This window comes from Genypterus blacodes, unplaced genomic scaffold (genome assembly GCF_046128005.1).
Source record: "Genypterus blacodes isolate CSIRO-AG114 ecotype Tasmania unplaced genomic scaffold, CSIRO-AGI_Gbla_v1 ptg000099l_1, whole genome shotgun sequence".
NCBI classification, from domain to species: domain Eukaryota; kingdom Metazoa; phylum Chordata; class Actinopteri; order Ophidiiformes; family Ophidiidae; genus Genypterus; species Genypterus blacodes.
Genome location: NW_027466903.1, coordinates 1,810,001 through 1,836,064, shown reverse-complemented (window position 1 = coordinate 1,836,064; position 26,064 = coordinate 1,810,001). Strand labels below are relative to the sequence as shown.

The window sequence follows — 26,064 nt, the reverse complement described above, 5'->3', positions numbered from 1 at the left end:
GGGTGAGTGGGCTGAAAAGTGGGATTTTAAGTCTGTGTTTTGTGCGGCTGGAACCTGAACTGAGACTAAACGAACGTTTCCCTTCAGGACAGGCTGTTTTCCTGCCGTTAGAGTAACTTTGTGTCCAGATGGGACTGAACGACACCAGCCCCAGCGCCATGCGCAACGGCCGTGGCCTCTCGGACCAGTGGGCGGAGGCTGTGGTGATCCGTCCTCGAACCACCGAGCACCACATTACGGTGCACAAGCGCCTGGTGCTGGGCTTCGCTCTGTCCATCCTCACCCTCATCATCGTCACAGCGGTAGCCGTCACGCTCAGTGTCCGTTTTGAGGAATGCAGTATCGGGCCGGACGGGGTGGCGGGGGAGGACAGCTCGAGGGGGGGTGGTTCAGGGAGGTTTAATGGGAGCAGAGGGGAGAGGACGGGGGAGCGGGGGGAAGACGAGGCCACGCAGCCGTGGAGGAACTCCAGGCTGCCGAGCTCGATCAGACCACGACACTACGACCTGAGGCTCGCCGTCTACATGGACAACTTCACCTTTTCCGGGGAGGTCAGCATCGAGCTGGAGTGCATCAACGCCACACGTGTCATCGTGCTGCACGCAGATCGACTCGAGGTAAAGTTGATGGCGTTGAATCATCTTAAATGGTGTGAAATCCTATTTACACAATATCACTAAACAGTCAACTAAACTAACATCATGCACGACCCTAAGGGAGATCAATGGGTGTCCTTCTCATGCAGCTGAGTGACTGTCTCTCATTCAGTGAGTCAAAGTTGCAGTCAATCAGCAGTCAGAAGACACAACACACCCCCAGGGTTCAGAGGTCGCCGCTGACTTCACCCGCTTCTATTAAAATGCACAGCATGTAATCAAGCATCAGGGTAGACATGTTAAACGGCTTTAGTTTAAGTTATGAGTCGAGGTCTAACATGTCTGTTTAAGCCTTAAACCTTCTTTGTTTCAGCAGGTTTGAGTGATTTTACAAAAGAGCTGATGTCACGGAAACAACAGTGTCTTTCTTTCCTGCATCACAGCACACCGATCTTATCTCCTGCCCTTGGTCCTGTCTTAGTTAGTGTTTGGTTGGTTAATGAGCTTTAGCTTGAGCAGACTCTGTCATGTATTGAATGTTTGGTCCAAAGATCATGTCAGGTATTGTCTCAGTTTGGGGTCCTGACCTGGTCTCTATGTAGACTCAGACTGGAGCCTCACTGACTTGAGCTGGACTTGAACTTGGCACTTTTGGTTGTGATGCTACGTCCATGTTCAGACTTTGGCTGCACTCAAACTCATCAGATGGTTTTTAAAGGCAGTCTGGATTTGAGTCCGACCTGCTTTTAGTTTTGGTCCTGATTTGGTCTCAGCTCTCTTTTTAACTTAGTCTGAACTCAAACTGGACCTTCTTTTAAACTTGGCCCCTGGCTTGACCTGGGCCTTCATTTAGACTTTTCCTCATTTTAGACTCTGAGAACAGATTGGACGCATCCCTCCCTCCAACTTCTCTCATCCATCGTCCAATCAGATCGTTGCACAGGTCTGACTCATCCATCAGCTCCTGGTGGTTTTCAGTCGGGATGCTTCTCTCCTTGTTTCGGTCCAGACTTGGACTGAAAAAACAAGAAATGTTTATTTCCAGCTTTGGCCTGGGAGGTTTCCTAACAAGCCTAATTAGGCGTCAGAGCTGCAGCTTCAGCCTAAATTGGAGAGAAAACGCCCGAGCAGAGGTTTTCCAGGCCGCTCATCGCGGCTAATGTGAGAGAGGAAATGCCTGAATTGTTTGGGCAGGAGCAAATTAAAACCCTGCAGTGTGTGTGTGTGTGTGTGTAGAGGTCGGCTAATGTGATATGAAAATTTATATTTTTTGGACAGGAGAAATTATTTATAAAAATGCAAATCAAGATTCACACAAATATCACAGATTTAAGGACTGTGATGGAGCAAAAACACATATACACACACACACACACACACACACACACACTGGTGTTTTAGGGCACTTTTGGACCATTTTGCCATGGTGGGTTTGGTTTGGCAGATATAAACGCTGCACTCGTATGCAGGCTTCTCCAAACAAATGAATCCTGATTGAGTTCATTGCAGGTGAGAAAGTAGCTTTACCATCATCCAGACCAAAGGGATACCAGGACCAATCAAAGGAAGGGGAGGGAGTGATGGATTGTGGGTATTACAGGAAATCTTGCAGTACTGTAGCAGCCGATAAGATGTGGGTGCAGTTGTAATGAGGAAGAAATGAAGTGTCGACTGGAAATATGACGACATTAATGAAGAAAAGAGCAAGCAAGAAAGGAGTTCAGAGCCGGCAAGCACACCAACCGTGCTGCTTAAAAGTTCATACGTTACACAGAGTCTATGAGGTCTTACAGGAAAATTGATGTGATCCGTGCAGACGCTCGTGTAGCTGCTGCGTCATTGTCAGCTGTTAGTGATGCTGCCAAAACACCCGTAGCTCCAACTTATCAGATAACAGCCAAATGCAACCTGAAACCAACTGAACCAAACGATGCAGAGGCACAAACGCTTTGAACCATCATGGTATAAACACACTCAGTGGGCACCTGTAATGTTTTCAACTCCAGTACATATACAGTACATAGATGTCATGTGTTCCTGGTCTGTGCGTGTTTGTGTGTGTGTGTGCGTGAGAGAGAGTGTGTGAGTGTGATCCCTCTTTAAAGGGGCATTATGAGTTTACTGGAGTATATGAATACTTTGACCTTTGACCCCCTCCATCCTCCCTGCCTAGGGATCAATATGATCAGAGCTTTAGAACAACTCAGCTGTAAATAAAAGCAAACTGTTGCTTTAGATTATCCAAACAAACGGCAGAAGACAGTGAAGGCATCATGGCGTTCGACGCTGTGTTCGCTGACTCGCCACAAAACAGGGAAAAAAGAAAAACAACCATTTAATCTGGGATGTTTCCTCAGTGTGTCAGCAGCTCTGTGTTCACATTGATCAGTTCATTCATCACACACACACAATGAAACAGGGGGAAACACACACTCGCACACACAAACACACACACTGATTGGCTGAGGTGTGATGATGCGTACAGATTCCTGACGGTTCTTTAATGAGCAACATTCCTACTATTGTTGCGCAAATTTCCCTCCATGCACTGCTGTAGTTGTGCAGCCTGTAAACGTTAATTTGATGCATCAGAAAGTTTACATGTATGTTAAAACTTTTCTAATATTTTTCAAACATCATGTAGACTTAATGCAAAAGAAATCAGTACAAATGGAAAGGTAAAACCCTGATCATGACACTTCTTTTCTTTTCTTTACTTTTCTTTACTTTTGCTGTCATGTCTCCATGGTGATGGTTCCATCATCCAGGAGATCAGCTAGCAGTGAATAAGTTGTTGCTTAGCAACAACCTCCATTAGACGGACTGTGAAGTGATGCTGCTGTTCACTGATTACACAACAGTGAGGAACAGTCGTGTGAGCGTACTGACTCCAGGCCAGCAGAGGGCGATGTTTATGAAGCGTTACCTCCAACTGATAAACTGATAAAGAAGAAGAAGAAGCACCGTCAATTCTGTTGGAGCCGTTTTGAGTTCATATAGTGAACTAGACGCGTGCGGCTGCACCATTTGTTCCAAAAATCAAACTGCAATCGTGATGTTACGGGTGAATATTTTCTTGTGGTACTTTGGGTGGCCGGGGCAGAGAACAGTCAAAGAAGCTTCAGAGAACAACAAGCTTATGAAAAACCTCCACAAATGAAGTTTAACCCTGAAGTTAACACTGAGTTTCATCCTGCGTTTAACCCTAAGTGTAACCTGAGTTTAACACTGAGTTTAACCCTAAGTGTGTGTGAGTGTGAGAGTGTGATTCCGTCTTTAAAGAAAACACAAGTTTACTGGAGTATGAGAAGGCTTTGACCTTTGACCCCTCCATCCTCCCTGCCTGTGGATGAATATGAGCAGAGTTTAAGAACACCTCATCTATTGATAAAAGTAAACTGTAGCTTACAATTATCCAAACAAACGGCAGAAGTACAGACAGTTAACCCATCATGACACTCTGTGATCCCTGACTCGCCACAAAACAGGAAAGAAGGGTATAACGCTGAGTTTACCACCAAAGTTAACCCTGAGTTAAATGAGTTTAATTCAATTTCAATGAATAATCAGGTTTAACTCTTGATGTCCCACTAACTGCCAGAACGTTCAGTGAACTGAGCAGTGACCGGATTGATGTCCTCATGGCTTTGCTGTTGAAGCATCGTTATAATCATCATTATCAACATGAGCTGCTTTAGCATAGTCGCTATCTCCACTATGTCCTCTTTGTTGTTCCTCCGCAGATTGACAGGGTCTCTGTCACATTGGAGGGCGGGGCCAGTGGTCGTCCGGCCAACAGGCCCAGTGGGGGGTCCATGCGTGTCCACCGCCACTTCCTGTACGCGGCCAATCAGATGTACGTCGTAATTCTGCACCGCGAACTGAAGCCAATGCGAGTTTACCGACTGAACGTGAGCTACGAGGCTGCCATCGAGGACGAACTGCTTGGCTTCTTCAGGAGCTCGTACATCATGCAGAGGGAGAGACGGTACACACACACACTCACACACTCACACACTAAGACACACACTTGTTTTTCTGCAGCAGCAGGTGGTTTGACTAGAAAAGGTCACAGATCCACATCCACAGCATTGATTAATTCCCACCCACCCACACACACACACACACTCTCACAGTGTGTGAGCTCCGTTTACCGCTGCCTCACTCCTTATGAATTTCCCATAAGCCCCTGCTGCTGCAGCGTACTGCAGGTTTCCTTCCTCACAGTGCTACTGCTGTTGTTGATACAATGCAGAGAGACGAGTAATCAGATTACTTTGATGTCTGATGTATGTTCATAGTAGAATGTGATGAAGGAAGTGAGAAACGCTCTGTTATGCTCAGGTGTTATCTGTTCTGAGGAGCTTCTCTGCTTTGCTTGTGTCTGGATACGTCAGTCACTGCTGGAAGAGAGGACCAGCTTCATCATGATTTCCTTTTCATGATTACCTCATAATTTGTTGATTTCCTCAAAATCTCGAGTAAACAAAAGTCTTCTGTCATGACGTGAGTCTCACTCTTGAGACCCTTAAGCAGGCTGTTTCAGCCTGCAGCAAAGAATGATTGATCAGAAGTGTGACACACTGATCAATATGTTCCTGCTCTTCTATTATGATTACGCTGCGTTTTAGGGAAAGATTCTGTTTTCACAAGACTAGAAAAAATGGAAACAGTTCAAATAATGATCTCTTGGTATACATATATACATATACGTATATACACCTCCACTATAGTCTCTTACTACCAAAGTACAAAGCATACCTTGTACTATGACTACCAGAACTTTGTTTGCAGCACTGTTACTTTTGTTTTGTTTTATTTTGGTTGTTACTAGCTGGCTGCTATGGTTTACTAGGTGGTTGCTATGGAGATTGTGGTTGTGGTTACTAGGCTATATGACGTTGATGCTGTAGTGAATCTGGGTGGTGTATTTTCTTTTATTTTGGATTTAAGATTAATACTCAATAGGCAAAATGCATGCAACCAGACAAATCAAGTTCAAGCCCAAACTTTTACACACGCGCTTACACCACATGACCATAAACAGGCAGGCGCGCCCACATAACAGCAACAATCATAATCATCATCAAAAGAGAAGTGAGGAGCTTAGTGCACATGGAGGAACTGATGATAAAGTGCAGACTCGCAAGCAGACCTACAGCCCTGACTGCATCTGACCTTTCATCCCTGTACTGTACAATGTGAAGCAGCAGAGCCAACTTCAGTGTTAGCTGCTGTTTGGATCAATATTGGATCAATATCCGGCCAGCTGATGGACCAGCAGAGAATCATAACACAACAACTTGACAGTCTTTTATTCTTAAAGACTTTGAGGATGACTGACGCCCTGAGGTAAATAGTGTTTTATTCTGAAAGGCTGACAGGATGATTTAAGTCAAAGTGGAGTTACAGCAGTGTTGATTTTGATGGTTTTGTGTGTGTTATGACAAATGAGCCATTTTGGAGCAGGATTATCTTCCTGGGAATGGAGAGCGGAACAGAGCGGATGTGAGCTGGGATCATTTGTGCAGTCAGATTGTGTGTGTGTGTGCGTGTGCGTGTGTATGTGTGTGGGTGTGGGTTAATTAAAGGTTGGGATGTGCAGGGTGGTTTATGGCTTTAACGAGGCAGCTTTGTGAAAGTTGGAGCAAAGATGTTGGTTTCCTGTGTGTAGCTCAAATGTCACACCTCTCTGCTGCTCTTTAACGAGTGCAGAAATTACAGTTAACAAGGCGCACTTAGGCTGCTAAAGCGGTGCACTTCCACAGGTAACACAAAGGTTACAGCACTAAGAGACGCCTAAGAGCTGTTAGGGGCGGGGCTAGGTGTAGGGGTCTGCACATCCACCTCGACCTGCCTCTTTCTCTCTCTCTCCATCCATGTCTCTCTCCCTCCCTGTCTTTCTCTCCCCCTGTCTCTCTCCCTCTCTGTCTCTGTCTTCTCTATCCCTCTCCACCTCTCCCACTCTGTCTGTCTCTTTCTGTCTCTCTCTCTCTCTCTCTCTCTCTCTCTCTCTCTCTCTCTCTCTCTAACTGTCTCTCTGTCTCTATGCCTCTCCGTCTCTCTCGCTCTGTCTCTCTCTCTCCCTCTCTGTCTCTCTTTCTGTCTCTCTCTTTCTGTCTCTGTCTCTGTCTCTGTCTCTGTCTCTGTCTCTGTCTCTGTCTCTCTCTCTCTCTCTCTATCCCTCTCCATCTCTCCCACTCTGTCTCTCTCTTTCTGTCTCTCTCTTTCTCTCTTTCTGTCTCTCTCTCTTTCTCTCTCTCTCTCTCTCTTTTTCTCTCTCTCTGTCTCTCTGCCTCTCCATCTCTCTCACTCTGTCTCTCTGTCTCCCTCTCTGTCTCCCCCTCTGACTCTCTTCTGTCTCTCTCTCTCTCTCTCTCTCTCTCTCTCTCTTTCTCTCTCTCTCTTGTTCCAGAACAATGCAACTCTTCATGCACATGTGCATATTTCTGTGTGTGTGTTTGCATAGTAAGCTCTATAACTTAATAATTCATAATCTACATCAGTCTTTTATTAATGATTTAATAATTACACCAAAACCGATCATTGTAATCATCACATACACATCACAACCAGCATGGTGTTGACTCCCTAATGCTGTCCACTGATTGGCCAGTTTTCGAGGAGCGTTTCCCCATCGGATCCTCTCTGTCGGGCCTCAGTAAGTTCCGACAGTTACAGCGTGTTTGTAAGACAATGGCTGCACAGTTCATGTCGTACCTCTGGTGCCACTTCTCAGCCCTACCAGAGGTAAAATCTTAAAACCACGTTGTTTTCCCTCCTGCAGTGCTGTTTGGTGTTGAGCCTCATGGGGGCGCTGCACTGTGTTTCAGGTGTCTTTGTGGCGTCACCTTCTGCATCGCCTCCCACCGTAAATAACTGTCCAATGAGACAGAGACCTGAGGAAAGAAGCCCCGCCCCCTTCTCCATCGCTCACATTTTACATGAAGGGCGATGAGTCAGCTGCTTCACCGTGTAACACTAGACACACACACACACAGCCTTCTAATGTGACATCAGAGTGATAGCAATTTGAGATGGTACTTAAAGAGATCAACATATCATCTGTGTGTGTGCGTGTGTGTGAGTGAGATTGATATGGGAATTACACACATAACACATCCTGACTCAACAGATTTGGTTGCTCTGTAAGTGGGCATCTGTGTATATGTGCGTGCGTGTGTGCGTGCGGGTGTGCGTGTGTGCGTGTTCAGACTCTTGGTTTCAGATAAAGTCAGATTTTACACACTGGCTGTGGTTTTCAGGTAACCACACCAAGTCGATAATTGTGTGTGTGTGTGTGTGTGTGTGTGTGTGTGTGTGTTGCTGTTGCTTTACCTGTCAATTAGGATTATTGTAGCAACAAGCATTTCTTTGGCACCAACGACTTGGCAACCAGCAGCATGACATATTCACGTATGTGTGTGTGGGTGTGTGTGTTACAGTCTCCTCTAATAGATTCTCTCTCACACACTTTATCTCACCCCTCTCAGGCTTTCTACATTATTCCTTCGCTCTCTCTCTCTCTCTCTCTCTCTCTCTCTCTCTCTCTCTCTCATTCTCTCTCTCTCTCTCTCTCTCTCTCTGCCTTGCTCGCCCTCTGTTTATTATTCTCAGTTTCTCCCCCTCCATTCTTCACCTCCCCCTTAATCTATTCCCTCGCTCTCCCTCCCTCCCTCCCTCCCTCCCTCCCTCCCTGTGTCTCGTTATCGCTCCACACCTCACTCCATTTCTTTCTTCATCCCCTCTTCATGTCATTGCTTCTATTGTTGTGTTTCCTCCAATTTTCCTTCCGTTTCCTCGTCTTTTCCTCCTCATGCTCCTCCTTTTTTTTATCCCATTTGTCTTCTTTCTCTCCATCTCCTCCCCTCCATAACTAAGTCATTATTTATTCTCTCCATGTTCCCTCTGTTACCTCTTCGTTTCCCCCTCTTTCCCTCTCATCTTTGCCTCTTCGCCATGATCTCATCGCTGAAATCATGCTGTTTTTGCAAGATTAGTTCCTGCTGTAGATTTCTATGTTGTCGACATGAAGTGGAGCCTCTGTACTCAATTAGAAGTATGAACATTTTGAATATATTCTCTCTTTCTCCCTCTCTCTCTCTCTCTCTCTCTCTCTCTCTCTCTCTCTCTCTCTCTCTCTCTCTCTCTTTCTCTCTCTCTCTCAGGTACCTGGCAGTGACTCAGTTCAGTCCAATCCATGCCAGAAAGGCCTTCCCGTGTTTTGATGAACCCGTGTACAAGGCCACGTTCTCCCTGACACTCCGGCACGACGCTCAGTACCTGTCACTCTCCAACATGCCGCTTCACAGCAGCTCATTGGACGACGAGGATGGCTGGGTGACCAATGAGTTTGCTCGGACGCCGCGTATGTCCACCTACTACCTGGCCTGGGCCGTGTGCAACTTTACGTACAGGGAGACGCAGACGGACGGGGGCGTGACGGTCAGTCTCACACACACACTCAGTGGGGGGCTGAGGATGGGTTCAAGTTAGTGACGTGTGACGGGACGCGATCAGACTGATGCAGATTAAGCTCAATCACTACGTTTTCACTTTCACTTATATAATCGTTTAACAGATCAATACCTCTTTCAAATCAGGCCGTTTCCCTCTGCGGTTACTGTGAAGAAACATCTCTGCTTCTGATTCAGAGCTCATTCAGAGTGCTCCTAACGTATAAATGCATGATGGATTATACAGTAAGCCTGCTGGATGGACGAGCGGCTCACATTGGTTTAGAAATAGAAATTAATCTCCCAGTGTGCACCGAGCCTCTGACCTCACGGGCGCCTGGACCTCCTTTGGGTTCTGCTTTTCAACAAGATCTGATTCGCTGCAAATGTCGGCAATATATTATCCGATAAATCCGCCTCTGTCACTCTTTTGTTGATGCAATGTTTGAACCAATCAGTGCGTCATTACATCATGGTGACCCAGTGAGCAGGCCGCTGGCTCTGCATGTGCTGAGATCATGAGATCATTACATATATTTGTATTTCGATTTGATTAGTGATCGATTGATGTTGGATGGAATTCTGATCTGTATTAGAAAATTACAAAGAAGCAAACATGATGAACATTATGTCATCATGTTTGTAATAGATCAGACTGACAAGTGAAACACACGCACACACACACACACACACACACACACACACACACACACACACACACACACACACACAACCGTGGTCTCAAACAAGGACAAACACGTGTGTGACCTTGTTTCTCCTCCTCCTTCTTTTTCTTCTGTGATCATCTCTCCATCAGTGTAATTACAACTCATCCATCTCATGTACCACGAATCAAGGACAACACACACACACTCACACACACGCAGGCGCTGGTGTCTCCTTGTTACTGAGAGATCATTTTGGTAAAATGCTGTTTTAATAATGAATCATATCTGGGTCATTCATAACCATCACAGCGTGTGTGTGCGCACGTGTGTGTGTGTGTCTAATGGCGCAGACAGGCTGAGGTTGTTCATCCTAAGAGTGATTAAATGAATCTCCATTTTCATATTTTATTCAAGTAAAGCGTGTTGCGAGTCTTTTGTGCTGCTTGGTGGTTTGTAGACTGATGTTGGGGCATTGCTAGGTGCTGTGAAGTGTTGCGAGGTCTGTCTGTCTGTCTGTCTGTCTGTCTGTCTGTCTGTCTGTCTTTGTAATGATGATGTAAAAACGAGCTGCAGCTGTTGAGGTTTTTATGAAAAGGTTTTTTCGAACTCATTCTCCCAAACATAATTTTGAAGCTTTGACAGGGTCTGTCATTATGTGGACAAAGAGATGTCCTGCTGTGACGCTCTGGTTTAATGGGGACACAAGCCATAACTGCCCCTCCATCAGCCTACAGCTCATCATGTGCTGGACAAACGCTCCCTCCTTCATCTGCTATTAATGAAACGTCAGCGTGCCTTCCTGAAGTGGAAAGAATGTTCCAGAATCATGGAATCATGTTTCATATATTCTGGTGCAGCGATCCATCTCATTCTGGTTCCTGATCCTCACCCTCATTTCCATTCTTCATTAGTGCCGAAACATTTTCAATAATTAGCAGGATTCTTCACTTTATTCCACCCTTAAGAACCTCTAGATCTTCAACAATAACCTTTAGCTAGAAACGTTCCCACCAGAGTCTGGCTTTTTTTGGTTGACCCAACACCTTCCTGGATCCTGAAAACAGCAGCAGACTCTGGAATGTCGTGTGTAGGAAGTTTCTCCAGGAAGTTCTTTATCACCGTCATGTCACCATAACGTAACAATGTCAGAGAGAGAGAGAGAGAGAGAGAGAGAGAGAGAGAGAGAGAGAGAGAGAGTTGTGCTCACTCGCCCCTCCTATCGCTTGCTAAACCATCTATCAAATTACCGTTGCAACAGAGCGGCCGACGCCCCATCCATCATCCAAGGACAACAGACGGAGCCATGTAACGCAGAGAGCGGTGTCATGCACGAGTGAAGAGATAATGAGAGGAGAGGAGAGGAGGAAAGTGGAGGAGGAAAGAAGGAGAGGGAAGGAGGAGAGGGGAGGAGAGGAGAGGGGAAGAGGAGAGGAGGGTGATAATTCTAGTATGTGTAGTCTTAATAGCAGCATTGATGTTTTACTTTAGTATTTGTTTTGGTAATCATATTTATATATATATATATATATATATATATATATACACATACACATACAAAGAAATATATAAATATATATATATTTCTTTACATGTAAACAGATTGTTACTCCTTGCAGTCAAAGTAAGCCGGATGTAACTGGAGTTATTCCATTTAGACTCGTAGCTCGGATCTGGCAAGTCCATCATGGTCCTGTTCCCTTCCTGAAATGGACGCTTGGTAAGCGGGCTCAGTGCGGCCAATCAGCGTCTGGTGGGGAGCTGCTGTTTAAGGTTCTGATGCTAACAGGAAGGAGGACCAAGTGACCAAGGGCGTGGTGGAGAATTGTGTGTGTGTGTGTGTGTGTGTGTGTGTGTGTGTGTGTGTGCGCGTGTGTGTGTGCGTGTGTGTGTGTGTTTATGTGTGTGTCTGTATGTGTCACTCAGCCTCCATCCAGCCAAGAGACAGAAGGTCAGAAATCTCCCTCTTCCCTTGTTGAAAGGGGCCTGGTTCCATTTCTGTCTCTCTGTGTGTCCTCAGCTCCGTCTCTACGCTCGGCCTGATGCCATCTCCAGCGGGGCGGGCGACTATGCGCTTCACATCACCAAGAGGCTTTTGGGATTTTACCAGGACTACTTCCAAGTGCAGTACTCACTGCCCAAACTCGGTAAGATGCTCTTGCCTCTTCATCCTCTTTTTCATAGCTACTTGCTCATGTTGCTTCCTGTTTGCATTCTTATTTAGTGGCCTTGGTCAAACATATCCTGATTTGAGGTTGTGACCGGGGTTTCTGAAGGGGTTCTAATTCTGGAGGCCCTTTAATGGTTTATGGATTTTGAAGAAGTTCCAGCAGTTATTTAAGAGTTTTGGGGACTTTGAGCAGAGCTTATTAAAGAGTTTGGTGAAGTTCTGGCCGTCCCAAAAGGGCTTCAAAAGGTTTGCGAGGAGCTCTTGCTGGTTTTGGAGGTTGTTTAAGAAGGTTTTTGGTGACTTTGAAAGGGTTCTGAAGTGGTACTAACCTAAGACATGGTGGAATGTGGCCAACTGATGTGAAAACTCTCCCGGTTGGTTGCCTGGTCTAAAGGGTCTGGAATTCTCCACTTTCTGCTGGTTCTTCTAACCTCTGTGTGTCCGACGTGAAGAAGAAAACACATTGATCATCACCTATAAACAAACAGCACAACCACAAAGTGTGTGTGTGTGTGTGTGTGTGTTTGACTCCTCTGTTCTTTATTTCCTGTTTTCTTCACGACTGTGTGAGACAATTCTACGGTTATAAATCAGTGTGTGTACCCGTGTGTGTGTGTGCGTGTGTGTGTGCATGTGTGTGTGTGTGCACGCCTGTGTGTGTCAGCCTTAGGGCTCCATCTGTTATCATCCAGTGCATCACGATCCCATGAGAGACAAAGAGAGAGAAAGAGATGCAGAGAGAGAGAGTGAGAGAGAAAGAGAGGGACTGAGAGAGACAAAGAGTGTTTGAGAAAGAGAGAAAGAGAAAGAGAGAGCGAGGGAACAGTTTTCTTTCTCTCCTTGTGTTTCTTTACTTCCTTTACTCTTTCCTCCTTTTCACCTTTACCTGCCTCTCTTCTCTCTCTCTCTCTCTCTCTCTCTCTCTCTCTCTCTCTCTCACTCTCTCCCTCTCTCCTTCCTCTCTTTCTTCCCCTTCCTTCTTCATCTCTGAACTACGTGGGTACTGTGGTCCCACAGTAAAATGAGTTCAATAGTATAGAGTGAAGTAAAATAGATGTTTTGCTCTCTGTAGGTTCTGTGGGTTTGATAGAGCAGAAACATGAGCGTGTGTGTGTGAGCACGCCAAGCGGAATAACACACTCCACTCAGGCCCAACTCCATCTGGGACCCACACACACACACACACAGACACACATACACACACACAGGAGACTGCCTCAGGTTCAACACACTCTAACACACACACACACACACACACACACACACACACATACACACACATACACACACACACACACACACACACACACAGAAGACTGCCTGAGGTTCAACACACACGCGCACATGCTCTTGTCACTCCGTCTCTGCTTTTCATGATGTTGCCTTAGGCTAACACACACGAACATGGTCAAACACACACACAGCCCCTTTGATGTGGGGACATGTTGAAAGAATTGAACGTAATAACTGAATTTATTGATCAGTTTCTGTGGTCGGTGGTTTGAAGCTGGGGATTTGTGTGTAAGTGAAACACTTCACACACTGTGCACATTTTTACAGTCAACACTTTTTCTTGATGGTGGCGCTGAGACAGACAGACAGACAGACAGACAGACAGACAGATAGACAGACAGACAGACAGTAATGACCTTGGGTCGAAAAGTTAGCGTCGACACTTTGGATCCCATGAAGCCTCATTAGAGCTCAGACACACTGATCCAGTCAAAAAGCTGTTAAACTGATTGATCAATAATTGAATCGATCAGGTTTCTTCAGGTGAGCTGCTGTCTGTGTTACTTACATCTAGACCTGCTCTTTGTGAAAAGCACACACACACACACACACACACACACACACACACACACACACACACACATACACACACACACACACACACACACACATACACACACATTCTCTCGTTGTCTTGAAGTGACACTGAAATTACAGCTTCAGCTTCACACAGAGACTCCCCAGAGACTTTTAAAGGTCCAATTATAGACAATTAATCACTGGGGGGAGAGAAATAGAGACAAGGAGAGGGAGGGAGAAAGAGAGAGACAAGAAGAGAGAGGGCTAGAGAGAGACAAGGAGAGGGAGGGAGAAAGACAAGGAGAGGGAGAGAGAGAGTGAGAAGGAGAGGGAGAGAGATACAAGGAGAGGGGGAAGAGAGAGAGAGACAAGGAGAGGGAGGAGAGAGAGAGAAACGAGGAGAGGGAGAGAGAGAGAGACAAGGAGAGAGAGGGGGAGGGACAACGAGGGAGAGACAAGGAGAGGGAGGGAGAAGGACAAGGAGAGGTAGAGAGAGAGTGAGAAGGAGAGGGAGAGAGATACAAGGAGAGGGGGGAGAGAGAGAGACAAGGAGAGGGAGGGAGAGAGAGAAAAACGAAGAGAGAGAGAGAGAGAGGTTTGAATCTTGGTGTGTTCACTGTATAATTGTAGTCTAAGGTTAGGGACTTTCTTTGAACTCTCTCCTGATTGGCTGATTGTGGCTTCAGGAGGAAGCCTATAAGTGGGCGGAGCAAAGTACCCCCCACATACACACACACATATATGCACATGCATGCGCACACACACAGCTCAGAATCACAGCTGTGAACCTGCACGCATCAGTTCCCATGACGACCAACAATACCTGTAGGCAGGGGTGTGTGTGCTTGGGCTGTGTGCGTGTGTGTATGTGTGTGTGTGTGTATGTATGTTAAAACAAATGCTGAAAAACACACACCTGAAGCCATACACACATACACACACAAGCTCAGTTGAATCCACTGTGGACTTCATTGGCCTCTCTGATTCAGTGACCCAGCATCTGTTGCCATGGTAACATCTGTCCCACTCTCCACATCCATCTGCTGCGTGTGTGAGCAGTGATTTTCTTTTATAAAGCTCAAGTTTGTTCCACACTTTGACCTCTCACACACCTGCAAACACTTACACACACACACACACATTCACACACTTAGCTACCAACTTAACTATTGTTGTCAGTTGCTTTCAGTTATATTTGTTAGCGCATTAGCAGCTAAGCCTGTATTAGCAGACTCTGGCTTGTTCTTAAACGGCCGTTATATAGGATAAATGTTTAGATGTAGCCTTTTACTGTGACACCGCCCTCAAGACAGATTTTACACTTCCACTCCCCAAATTCACACCTACAGACGGCCTCTGTTTCACATCTGTTTGTAGGTTCCAGGTGTATAATGAGCAATGCAGCCACACACACGCACACACACACATGCACTTCCTGTTCTTCTGCATTTGTTAACAAGATCTCAGTGGGTTTGTTCTCCAGGGACAGACATCACTGATGTGGTAATGCATGACTGTGTGAGTAGCACAGGATAAATTAACATTTTTATTTACACCAGCAAACCTGCAGACAAATATTTTACAGCACGCATCCTCAGTTACTGTAGGCCTTTTACATCATTACATTACATTACGATCATTTGGCAGATGCTTTTATCCAAAGCGACTTACATTACATTACCACCCTTCGCAGAGGGGGGAGCAATTGAGAGTTCGGTGCCTTGCTCAGGGGCACCTCGGCAGGGGCTCGAACCGGCGACCCTCCGGTTCCCAAGCGGAAGCACTACCCACTGAGCCGCTGCCTCACCCACACCAGAATGGTGTTAGCCACGCCAGACCCACATTAGCCACGTCAGAGCTGTTAAGCCCCATCAGACCTGTTAGCCACCTCAGACTAGGGTGACCATTTCCATAACACCAAAAAGGAGGACATTATGCGGCATATCAATAAATTACTATGGTGTACATAGGACTCTGGTATACTCTCATTTACAATACAATTTTGTGTGGTTTGAAGATGTCTGTGTAGCTGAATAGGAAAAATATTAATGAAAAGTCAAAAAGTGTTTGTTCACAGTATTTGTATTTATTCAATACATTGTGGTGTTCAAAAACTGACCACTGAGATGAATCTTTTGTGCCACAAAGCATAACATGTGTGGACTCAAATGTAAAAAACAAATAACAGGTAACATATATAAGAATACAAAAATGCTTTTTTGAAAAGCATAAATAACCTTTTATGTAAACAACAAAGGAGATTGTAAAGAAAACAGCATTTACATTCAACTGCTCAAAAAGTATAGCATTTCTAAAGTGCTTCAGTCTTTTGGGGACTTGTCTTCATCTCTGTGTGTGTGTGTGTGTGTGTGTGTGTGTGTGTGTGTCAGAATTTGGGTCTCTTCACATGTAGCAGCTCAGCAGACAACAGCACCTCTGTCATCATGGCTTCTAAGCCCCCACTGCCCCTCGGCCTGTTTATATCCTGCAGGGACTGGTACAATTAACAACATAGCAAGAATACTGTAATCAACCTTCAAAAATCTGTATTGTTTTCAACCCAATAAATATAAATATTTCATGTAGCCCCTCAGTGAATCATAAGACTAGTGTCCTCACCAACATAGTTGATTGTCTATCTGCAATACTTCTGTTCTTTCCTGGCTGCATCCAAGAGTTTTTTTGTTTCCAATGAACTTCTTGTACACCTCTGTGCAGGGAGAAGTGAAATTGACACACACTTGTGGAGCCTTGTTTACGTTTTTAACCAATGATATAGCGGATATTTATCTGACACCGCTCTTAGCCAATCAGCGGATACGACATTGCGGGCAAGTGGACGCCGATACGGGTCCGTTTCGCTGGTCCGTTTCGGAAGCCGCGATACCTCCGTACTCCGGACCTCCGTACGCCAGACTGTTCGGCCTAAAGCCGGACGTCTGGCCACCCTACCTCAGACCTGTTAGCCACCTCAGACCTGTTAGCCCTGTCAGACCGGGTTTTGGTTGCTCAGTTCATCTCTAATGATTTATTCAGCACACATTCAAGTCAGTCTGACAAACTGGAATCTCATCATCCATTCCCACGCTCATCTTCATAATACCCCTCATCATCTCACTGATCAAAATCAGGTCAAATATCAGTCAATACTTTACACACACACGTTGACACGTTGTGATGACGTCATTGTCGTCTTTACTTTCACTCAAACAAGACTCTGTGTTTGTGTGTGTGTGAGTGTTCAGTTGGCCTGACTTTCAATAGTAAAATAAGTGAACGGACAGAGATGAATGATGACCTTTGGCCTTCCGATGGGCCTGCTGACGCTCTGATTGGTCAGCTCTTTAGTCTCGCTCTCATTGACTTGACAAGAGGTGACGCGTCACTTTGTTCCAATGGATGTTTGATCTCTGACCCACATTTAAATACTGAAAAGATAAAGGTACGTACCAAACTATTGATCAGTGACAGCGTGAGATCGATACTAGCCTTCCTCCTTTCTATCTTCCTTCCTTTCTTCCTATTTATTCTTTCTTTCTTTCTTTCTTTCTTTCTTTCTTTCTTTCTTTCTGCCTTTCTACCTTTCTACCTTTCTTTCTTTCTACCTTTGTTTATAAAAAATGTAAGGATAGCCAGAACAAACAGAGCAGACCCCTTTAAATTTAAGTTAAAACAGATTTAAGCCTCTGTGTGTGCGTGTGTGTGTGTGTGTGTGTGTGTGTGTTTGTGTGTGTGTGTGTGTGTGTGTCATTACTCTTCTGTATTGACTCTCAGTGTTTGAAGAGGATAATTTATGAGCGCAGAGTTAATTAGGAAACATGCAGCCTGTCTCACTGTGTACCTGGCATGTCCCACTTTCTACCTTTTCCTGTCTAACTGCCCACTACTGTCTCACTGCCTGTAGCTGTTTAATCGCCACACATCTCACAGTCTGCCTACATCTGTCTTACTGATTGAACTCGTCTCACTGTCTGACTTCTATAATCCTCCACCTGTCTCACTGCCTACTTGTGCCTGTCTCACTGTCACAAAGCCAAAGGACCAAAGCAAAGTGCTGATGTTGCCATGACGTCAAAACTGCTGAAATCATAAAGGTGTATGGTCTCAGTCCACGCCAAACACACACACACACACACACACACACACACACACACACACACACACACACACACACACACACACACGCTCTCTCTCTCTCTCACACACACACACAGACACAGAGTTATTCTGGGTCAGCTGACTGTGGAATGTGAAGCAGAGAAAACGGAGAGAAACAGATGGCAGAACAAAATAGAGAGAAAGAAAAAGAAAGAAAAGAAAGAATTAGGAGAAAGGATGAAGAAAAGAGGGAGGAAATGAACAGGAAATAAAAACCAGATGGAGCGAACACAACAGGAAAAAAGGTATTACGTAATGAAAATGTGATGCTTAATGAGAACCACAACAGAGAAAGACAGAGAGAGAGCGAGACAGACAGACAGACAGACAGACAGACAGACAGACAGACATGGTATTATAGTTTGAGTACATGCACTTCGGCCTGCCGACACAAGTGGGCATCTTATTTCTACACCAAAATTGTGAAACAAAACATGTGAAGGAAACTTTTTTATTGTTTGGTATTCAGTCTCATTTTTGCTACATACAGTTGATACCAAAACCTAAGGTTTCATTCTTAGATATAGTCACTAATGGAAATGGCAATATAAAAAATGCCAGTAATACTGCTACTGTTACTACTACTAATTATACTAATGCTAATATTAATGATGTCCATGTGAGGCAAAAATCATTCATTTTTCCACCTTCATGTAATCTGTCTAATGTCAGTCATTCATAAATTTTGTGGCTGCGGTAAAATCGAGGCTGCTGATTGGCTGGTTTGGCAGTGAGCCGAGTCAGTCATCCAGCCCTGAGCGATCTGATGGTCACTGTCCTCTGAGTCTCCTCCACACACACACACAGACACACACACACGCGTGAGCACGCACGCACGTTTTGTTTGGATGAAACCTGAGAGCTCAATATCAATATCACTGTCACCACAGACTGTGTGTCACTGAGTGTGTGTAAGTGTGTTTGTTTGTTTGTGTGTTTCTCTGCATCTGTGTATGTGCTATGTTTGTATATATGTGGGCATGTATGTATGTACTGTATATGGGTGTGTGTGCTGTGCTCTGTGTGTGTTACATTTTAAATTCCCTCTGCTCTTCTCGTCTCATTTGCATATTCCATCTGAAGCCAAACGGCCTCATTTGCATATCCACCTGAAGTTAAACCAATCACATTACTTGTCCCTCTCAGCCAATCAGTTCCACTGTCCGGGCTTCAGTCATGTGGATAATAAGCTGTCAGCCAATCACATTCGGCCTGCGGCAGACACTGGCACGTGATCAGACGCCAATTATGGCTGAAGTTGTTTCTATGGTAACTAACAGGAGTTACTGTGCGTTTCTCAAGCAACCAATTGGCTGGCTACAGATCATTAGGCTCCGCCCCCTTTGGCTGAGATTCGTCTTCCGCATCTGTTTTCTTGTTAGTTTCAGCCAATCAGAGAGGAGCAGCTGATCAGTGATTGGCCGGACATAAGCTGATATCATGTTTGTTCATGAACTTTTTCTGTGTATTTTTATTTATTTAGCTAGGGGTTGTTTTATTTGTTTTGGAAAGAAACATGTCGTGACTATATGCACCCACACGCACATAATACACATAAGCAGTACACATAAACACTCACATTTAAGTACACACTGATACACATCCTCATAAACTCACACAAACAACCCACGCACAAATCTACATACACATTAACATACACTCACAAAGACACACAAAGACACACACACACCCACGTATAAACACACAGGACACACACAGAACCACACAAAACACACACTTTGTGTGTGTATGTGTATGTGTGTTTAGCTCTTTTTGTCATGATAAATATGAGTGGACTTTATTACACGTTGCCATAACATAAATCATTTTGTCATCATCAATTTGTTCCATAACATCTATTTTTTTGTTTTTAATATTCAGGTTTTCTTTGTCTTTTCCCCGCCATCACTGACTGTGTAACAGTGATGAAGGTCACTTCAGGTTTCTCTTCTTACTCTCACTCCTCTTCCTCATCCTCATCGTCCTTTTCATAAACAGCCAAGCTTCTGTAATTTCCTCCTCAGGCGCCTCCCTTGTTGAAACAGACAAACATTCCTCCTCTTCATCTTTTAATATCCACAGTCATTTCCTCCTCTTCCTCTCTAAATGTGCATTCTCTTCTCTAGCGCTTTCCTCTTCCTCCTCATTTGTTGTTTAGTTTCCTCCTTTTACTTCTTTTGTTTTCTTTCTCTCTTTATTTCTTCATGTCTCTCATCCAGGTTTGCTTCCCTTTGAGTCTTCACAATGAAACCCTTCAGTGGTGTGGGGAGACATTTATTGAAAATTGCCCTAATTGTAAAAAGCTTTAAGGATTTTATTTATACGTTAATTAAAATGATTAATTCTTCATCTCTGAATAAAGATATTTCATTAACTTTGTTCAGGCTTATTAAAAAAAATTAAGTAGCAGGACAGTGTGGACAGACAGAGACGCAGAGATGACTGTCTGGTTGTTGTTGTGGACAGATTTGTTGGCGGTGCCCAAGCATCCGTACTCCGCCATGGAGAACTGGGGCCTGAGTGTCTTTGTGGAGCAGAAGATCCTACTGGACGCTGAGGTGTCGTCCTCGTCCTATCAGATGGACCTGACCATGGTGGTGGTCCACGAGATCTGTCACCAGGTACCAACACGTTTGCGTAATTCCTCGTTTCGGCATTTACTGAACTGTTTAAACACGTATTTAATGATCACAAAAACAGTAAAAAATAACAAAAAGGGGAAGATTAAAGGGAAGTCTAGGTTCCCTGAAATAAAGAGCATATCCCGGACTGTCCACTGGGTGGCACTGTAGCACTGGGCAATAAGAAGGTTGGTTGTTACTGTCCTTACCAAGATGAATTCCCTTTCCTTTGGGATGAAACTGTTGCCACCTGGTGGAGGACGCTGTGTAAAGCATTTAGCGGCGAATCGGGCAGCACACACTTGGAAGCACCTGGTCTCTGTGTGTGTAAGCTGTAATGTTTCTCATTTAATTATGTAATTTGTGAGTGCTGACAGTGTTTGCATAGAGTTCATTAGAATATGAAAGACCGTAACTCATGTGATTGTTTTTCTCTTTTCCTGCCCCCCCCCCCCTTCTTTTCTTTCTCTCACTCTCTCACTCTCTCTGTCTCTCTGTCTCTGTCTCTGTCTCTGTCTCTGTCTCTCTGTCTCTGTCTCTGTCTCTCTCTCTCTCTCTCTCTCTCTCTCTCTCTCTCTCTCTCTCTCTCTCTCTCTCTCTGCCCCTCTTCCCAGTGGTTTGGAGATCTGGTCACTCCCGTGTGGTGGGAAGACGTCTGGTTGAAAGAAGGTTTCGCTCATTTCTTCGAGTATGTGGGGACAGATTTCCTCTTTCCAAAGTGGAACATGGTGAGGCATGATGCAATTTTGAAATCAGCACTCCAGACTGAACTTTTACAGGTCTAAAAACAAAATGATTTTTACACCTCACACCTCATATGAAATGTGTGTGTGTGTGTGTGTGTGTGTGTGTGTGTGTGTGTGTGAATTTCAGCACATTAACTATCACTCCATCTGCCCTCCGCAGGTGCGACAATTACAGCTGATTATCTCATTTAGCCATTTTTTCATCTGTCCGGGTGATTGCAGTTTCTTCCAAATCTGCCATTACACCTCGTTAACCAATTAACAAATTCAGATTCCCCTGGACCCCCCACCCCCTCCCGTGTGTGTGTGTGTGTTTTGACTGCAACATTGAACTCAGCTATCCGCAAATGTTTTATTGCTAAAGAAAACAGGGACAAATCACCGAATAACACAGAGCAGCTCTTCTCACAGTCAAAACACAGGCACACACAGCCAAGAATTAAACTTATCCCAGCTAATACAAAGGTTCAATACAATACTAATAATAATAATTTTGTAGAAATTGCTCACTCACTTGCCTACATGGAAGCGCTGTGAGCTTCAGTCCAGCAGGTCCTATTAATTAAGGTAAAAAAAGATTACTGTTAATGCTGCTCATGATCCAATGATGCTAACAGGTCCACATTACTAAGCAATGACATCGAACCCGACAAGATGGAGGTTCATTAAAAGCAAATCTCCTCAGTAAACAGAAGTTATCCTTGAATTAGACTGAAACACATTTTCAGGATTTAGTCAGAGCCAAGGGGAAATGAACACGGCCTGAGTTAAGCTCAGCAAAAACAAAAGATGAACCAGGAGGAAACCAGAAAGGAAAGAAGAAAAGGAGGAGAGAAAACCCTGGAAAAGAGAAGAAGAAAGGAGGAGATGATAATATGAATGAAGGAGAGGAAAGGAGAGAAGGAGAGGAGACAAAGGAAAGATGAAAACTGATGGATGGGAACAGGTTTATTTAGGGTTGGTTACTGTCACTTTGTTTTTAAAATGAAATAAAACATCTGATATAGGGTGTGTGTGTGTGTGTGTGTGTGTGTGTGTGTGTGTGTGTGTGTGTGTGTGTGTGTGCGCGCGTGTATGTGTGTGTGTGTCTTCTCAGGAGAAGCAGCGCTTTCTGACTGATGTCCTCCACGAGGTGATGCTGCTGGACGGTTTACGCTCCTCCCACCCAATCTCACAGGAAGTGGAGCAGGCGGCGGACATCAACCGAGTGTTTGACTGGATCGCCTACAAGAAGGTCTCACACACACACATGCACACGTTCAAACTCTGGAGGAGGCAACGTGACAGCATGTGTTAATTTTTCAGTGTTTTTGTGTTGTGCCTGAAGGGGGCAGCATTGATACGGATGCTGGCTAACGTGATGGGGCGCTCTCTGTTCCAGAAAGGACTCAAGGTGAGTTTGAGACCAAATGATAGTAAGTTTTACTCTATTGAATAACTATATTATATTGTACATATGCATGTACATATATATCAGACATATACTGTACATGTACAGTACATGTTCAGTATATATAATTGTGACGGCTGTAACACCTGTACATTTTCTCTTCTGTTGGCATTTTAGGCAATAATTTGGTACCAACTACCCCCTTTGAAAAAAAAAAGTTCTTGCATTAAACAGGTTTTCAGTGCAGAAAACATCAACTGAATCTATTGAAAATTTAATGCATTTAAGTTCTCTACATTAAGAGAAGAGAGAAACACTGAATTATAGATTGAGCCTGAGCGTCCAGAGCGTTGGGCAGCTCTTTTCATGGCTGCTCACTGGCACAACCAAGGCAAATAAATCACCGTAAAATGAACAAAAACAAAACAAAACTCAATTACTGAACAGTGAAACACCAACATCACATTTTCCCTCAGACTATGGAAATTTATGCTGTCAAAATGTGGGGTCAGTGGTTTCAATTTTCAAGTTCTGTTCAGGAAAAACGCATAAAAGTGCCTCTAGACCTACAACAACAATGCAATATAGAAGTCATGAGAGGGAGTGTTTGCTAATATCCCCGAGCTCTTTGATCTTTCAGCGTCCAGCCTCTGATTGGAGCTTTTTATTGCATTTGTTTACATTTCATATACATTTCTGGTGTGAATGTACAAACACAAAGATGTGTAATTCCAACACTGAACAGCAGCTCTGATGATAATTGATTGATCATGCATTGCACCACATCCCTCAAAATGCTGCAGGTCATCAAAAACAGGTCAGCCCAGGGTCACATCGGCTTTGAGGCAAACCTCCCAGTTAGACACTCCGGCATTTTTCTACTTTGCCATTATTTTACCATCATTCAACACAGCAGAAATTCTGAATTTATTATTCTGTCGGCTTTCAAAAGTGACTGAACAAAGTAATCAGAATGGGAAACACATAATTGACACCTCCACCACTGCTGACCTCCGACCTCTTTGTGCTTGTTGTTGTTTTTCAGGACTATCTGCTAAGTCACATGTACAGCAACGCAGCCAGAGAGGACCTGTGGAGCAAACTGACTCAGGTAGCCAGCTGCCTGCCTGCCTGCCTGCCTGCCTGCCTGCCTGCCTGTCTGTCTGTCTGTCTGTCTGTCTGTCTGTCTGTCTGTCTGTCTGTCTGTCTGTCTGTCTGTCTGTCTGTCTGTCATTATAACATATCCAACATTAGTTGATGAATCGTATCTTTAGAGCAACTTGATGAAGCTGACATTGTAAACCATGTTGCTGACCTTGTTGCTTGGTAACGTTGATTGACAGGTGCAGACCTTTTTTATTTTAATTCTTGTTTGTTTGAGTTCAGACAGGAAGCTTCTGCAGTCTTTAAAGACTTTAATTAGCTTCATCTAAATGATTTTCATTAGCTTCATTACTTCAAAGAAGGTGGGTCCCCAAATCCCAGACTGCCAAGGAAGTGTTCATGTTACAGCAGCTATTGATCCGCCTCAGTCAAGGTTATCAATTTACTGATCCATTTTCAGAGCGTTGATTACCCCATTAACAGCTGAAATAATGTTATGATGGATTGGTGTAGATCTGCTGATTGATTAGTGTATTGATCAGTCCTCACTTTGTGTAATGACTTAGTGATGAATTGTTCCCACGTTTTTGGTCCAGGCAATGCGTTCAGAGGGGCGAGACATCGATATGGGAGACATGATGGACAGATGGACTCTCCAGATGGGATACCCTGTCATCACCATCAGCAAGAACCAATCCGATCAGCTTCCAACGCATTACATCACCATCAGCCAGGAGCACTTCCTGTATGGGCAGGAAGTGAGGACCAATGATAGGTAAGTCTGTCTACTGTTTTTGTTAACCAATTTAAATCCTGATCTCTCTTTCTTTGGCTCTGCCCACACAAATGGAAGCACAATAACACATTCACATAAAATTACTTATTTTGTAGACAGACAGACAGAAAGACAGTGAGTGAATGAGACAGAAATAGAAAGAGGAAAGTAGGGTGAGAGAGAGACAGATACAGAAATGCACAAGAAGACAGACAGGTTGTACAGTGTTGACTGAACAGTTTTTTGCTTTGTTCAATATTAATAAACTCAGTGTGCTGCTGTGTGTGCGTGTGTGTGTGTGTGTGTGTGTGTGTGTGTGTGTGTGTGTGTGTGTGTGTGTGTGTGTGTGTGTGTTTGTGTGTGTGTGTTCAGTTGCATTTTTTACCTGTCAGGCACTAATATATAAATATCCGATTAAAATATTTTGTTGCCAGGCAGCAGTATTGATCCATAGTTACTAGCGGTGACAGATGGTTGTTATAGAGCGAATGAACACACTCCCTTTCACTGTCTGTCTGTCAGCCTCTCTCTCTCTCTCTCTCTCTCTCTCTCTCTCTCACTCTCTCTCACACACGCAGACAAACACACAGACTCACCCACACGCATGCACACACACACACACACACAGATAAATTGATGGCGGGGGTTGTGAAGCTTATTGTTTTCTGTCTGTAATTTAAATTTTCATTAATTATAATATGAATCGTTTCAGTGAAATGAGTCCAATTAAAAAGCAGAGAACGCAAGCTTGACTCTAACCCTTTAATGAATTCTATTACAGCATGTGTGTGTGTGACACCAATGTTTCTCCCTCTGTCGCTCTCTCTTTCTCTCTGTCTCTCTCCCTCCTTCTCCCTCTCACTCTCTCTTCTCTCTCAGTTTTCTCTGGAAGGTTCCGTTGACTGTCTCCGTTGGAAATGTGACCATATTGTCTCCGGAGCGTCTCATCTGGATCAACAATAACACAGGTGCAGTACTGTGACAGAGTACTACTCTGTACTGCTGTGTACACTCTACAGTCCCAGGCACTGCAGCTCACACATCGGCCACCAGGGGGCTCCGTCGGCATAAGTGCGTTCACAGCATTTTCTTGTTACATGTACTGACGCAGCAGATTCTCCTCCACCTGCCTGTGCTCCACTTCCTGAATCATCTTACAAAACGTCCTGCTAACACACCCACTTTTCTCACCTGTGCCGTGGTAGGGAAAAGTGACCTATTTCGATTTTTTTGGCCAACATACAAGTGACTTGAAGGTTTAAAGCCGAAACCATTTAAACTAAAAAGAGAAAACGTTTAGAAAACTGAAGATTGAAGAGCACCTGAATAACAGTAAAACCATTTACTGTAATTGTAGATAAATTACATTAGAGCAGCAGATTGTTGTTTCTGGCGCTCTCTAGTGTTGCGTTATTGTCTCTACAGGAAGGAAGTCCAGTCCCGCTTTTGCTCTCCGTATCGTTTTTTCATATGACGTTCACATCCACACACACGAAGAGAACATAAAGAGCACAGGCGAGCAAACACGGACCTGATCTGCCTTCCACGTCACATAATGTATATACAGTGTG

At 44.4% G+C, this 26,064-nt stretch overlaps 1 protein-coding gene across 1 annotated transcript in view; it reads left to right on the top strand.

The window, feature by feature from the left end:
* The window catches only part of LOC143008087 (thyrotropin-releasing hormone-degrading ectoenzyme-like), a 34,500-nt gene continuing 8,436 nt past the window's right edge, over window positions 1–26,064 (top strand). Inside the window, exons 1-11 of the mRNA XM_076159679.1 lie at window positions 1–617; window positions 4,340–4,584; window positions 8,765–9,041; window positions 11,738–11,864; window positions 20,324–20,478; window positions 21,093–21,206; window positions 22,321–22,458; window positions 22,552–22,617; window positions 23,660–23,725; window positions 24,315–24,493; window positions 25,373–25,461. Coding sequence (XP_076015794.1) covers window positions 129–617; window positions 4,340–4,584; window positions 8,765–9,041; window positions 11,738–11,864; window positions 20,324–20,478; window positions 21,093–21,206; window positions 22,321–22,458; window positions 22,552–22,617; window positions 23,660–23,725; window positions 24,315–24,493; window positions 25,373–25,461 — 1,945 coding nt within the window. The 5' untranslated portion in view covers window positions 1–128. The remainder of the gene's footprint in view (window positions 618–4,339; window positions 4,585–8,764; window positions 9,042–11,737; window positions 11,865–20,323; window positions 20,479–21,092; window positions 21,207–22,320; window positions 22,459–22,551; window positions 22,618–23,659; window positions 23,726–24,314; window positions 24,494–25,372; window positions 25,462–26,064) is intronic.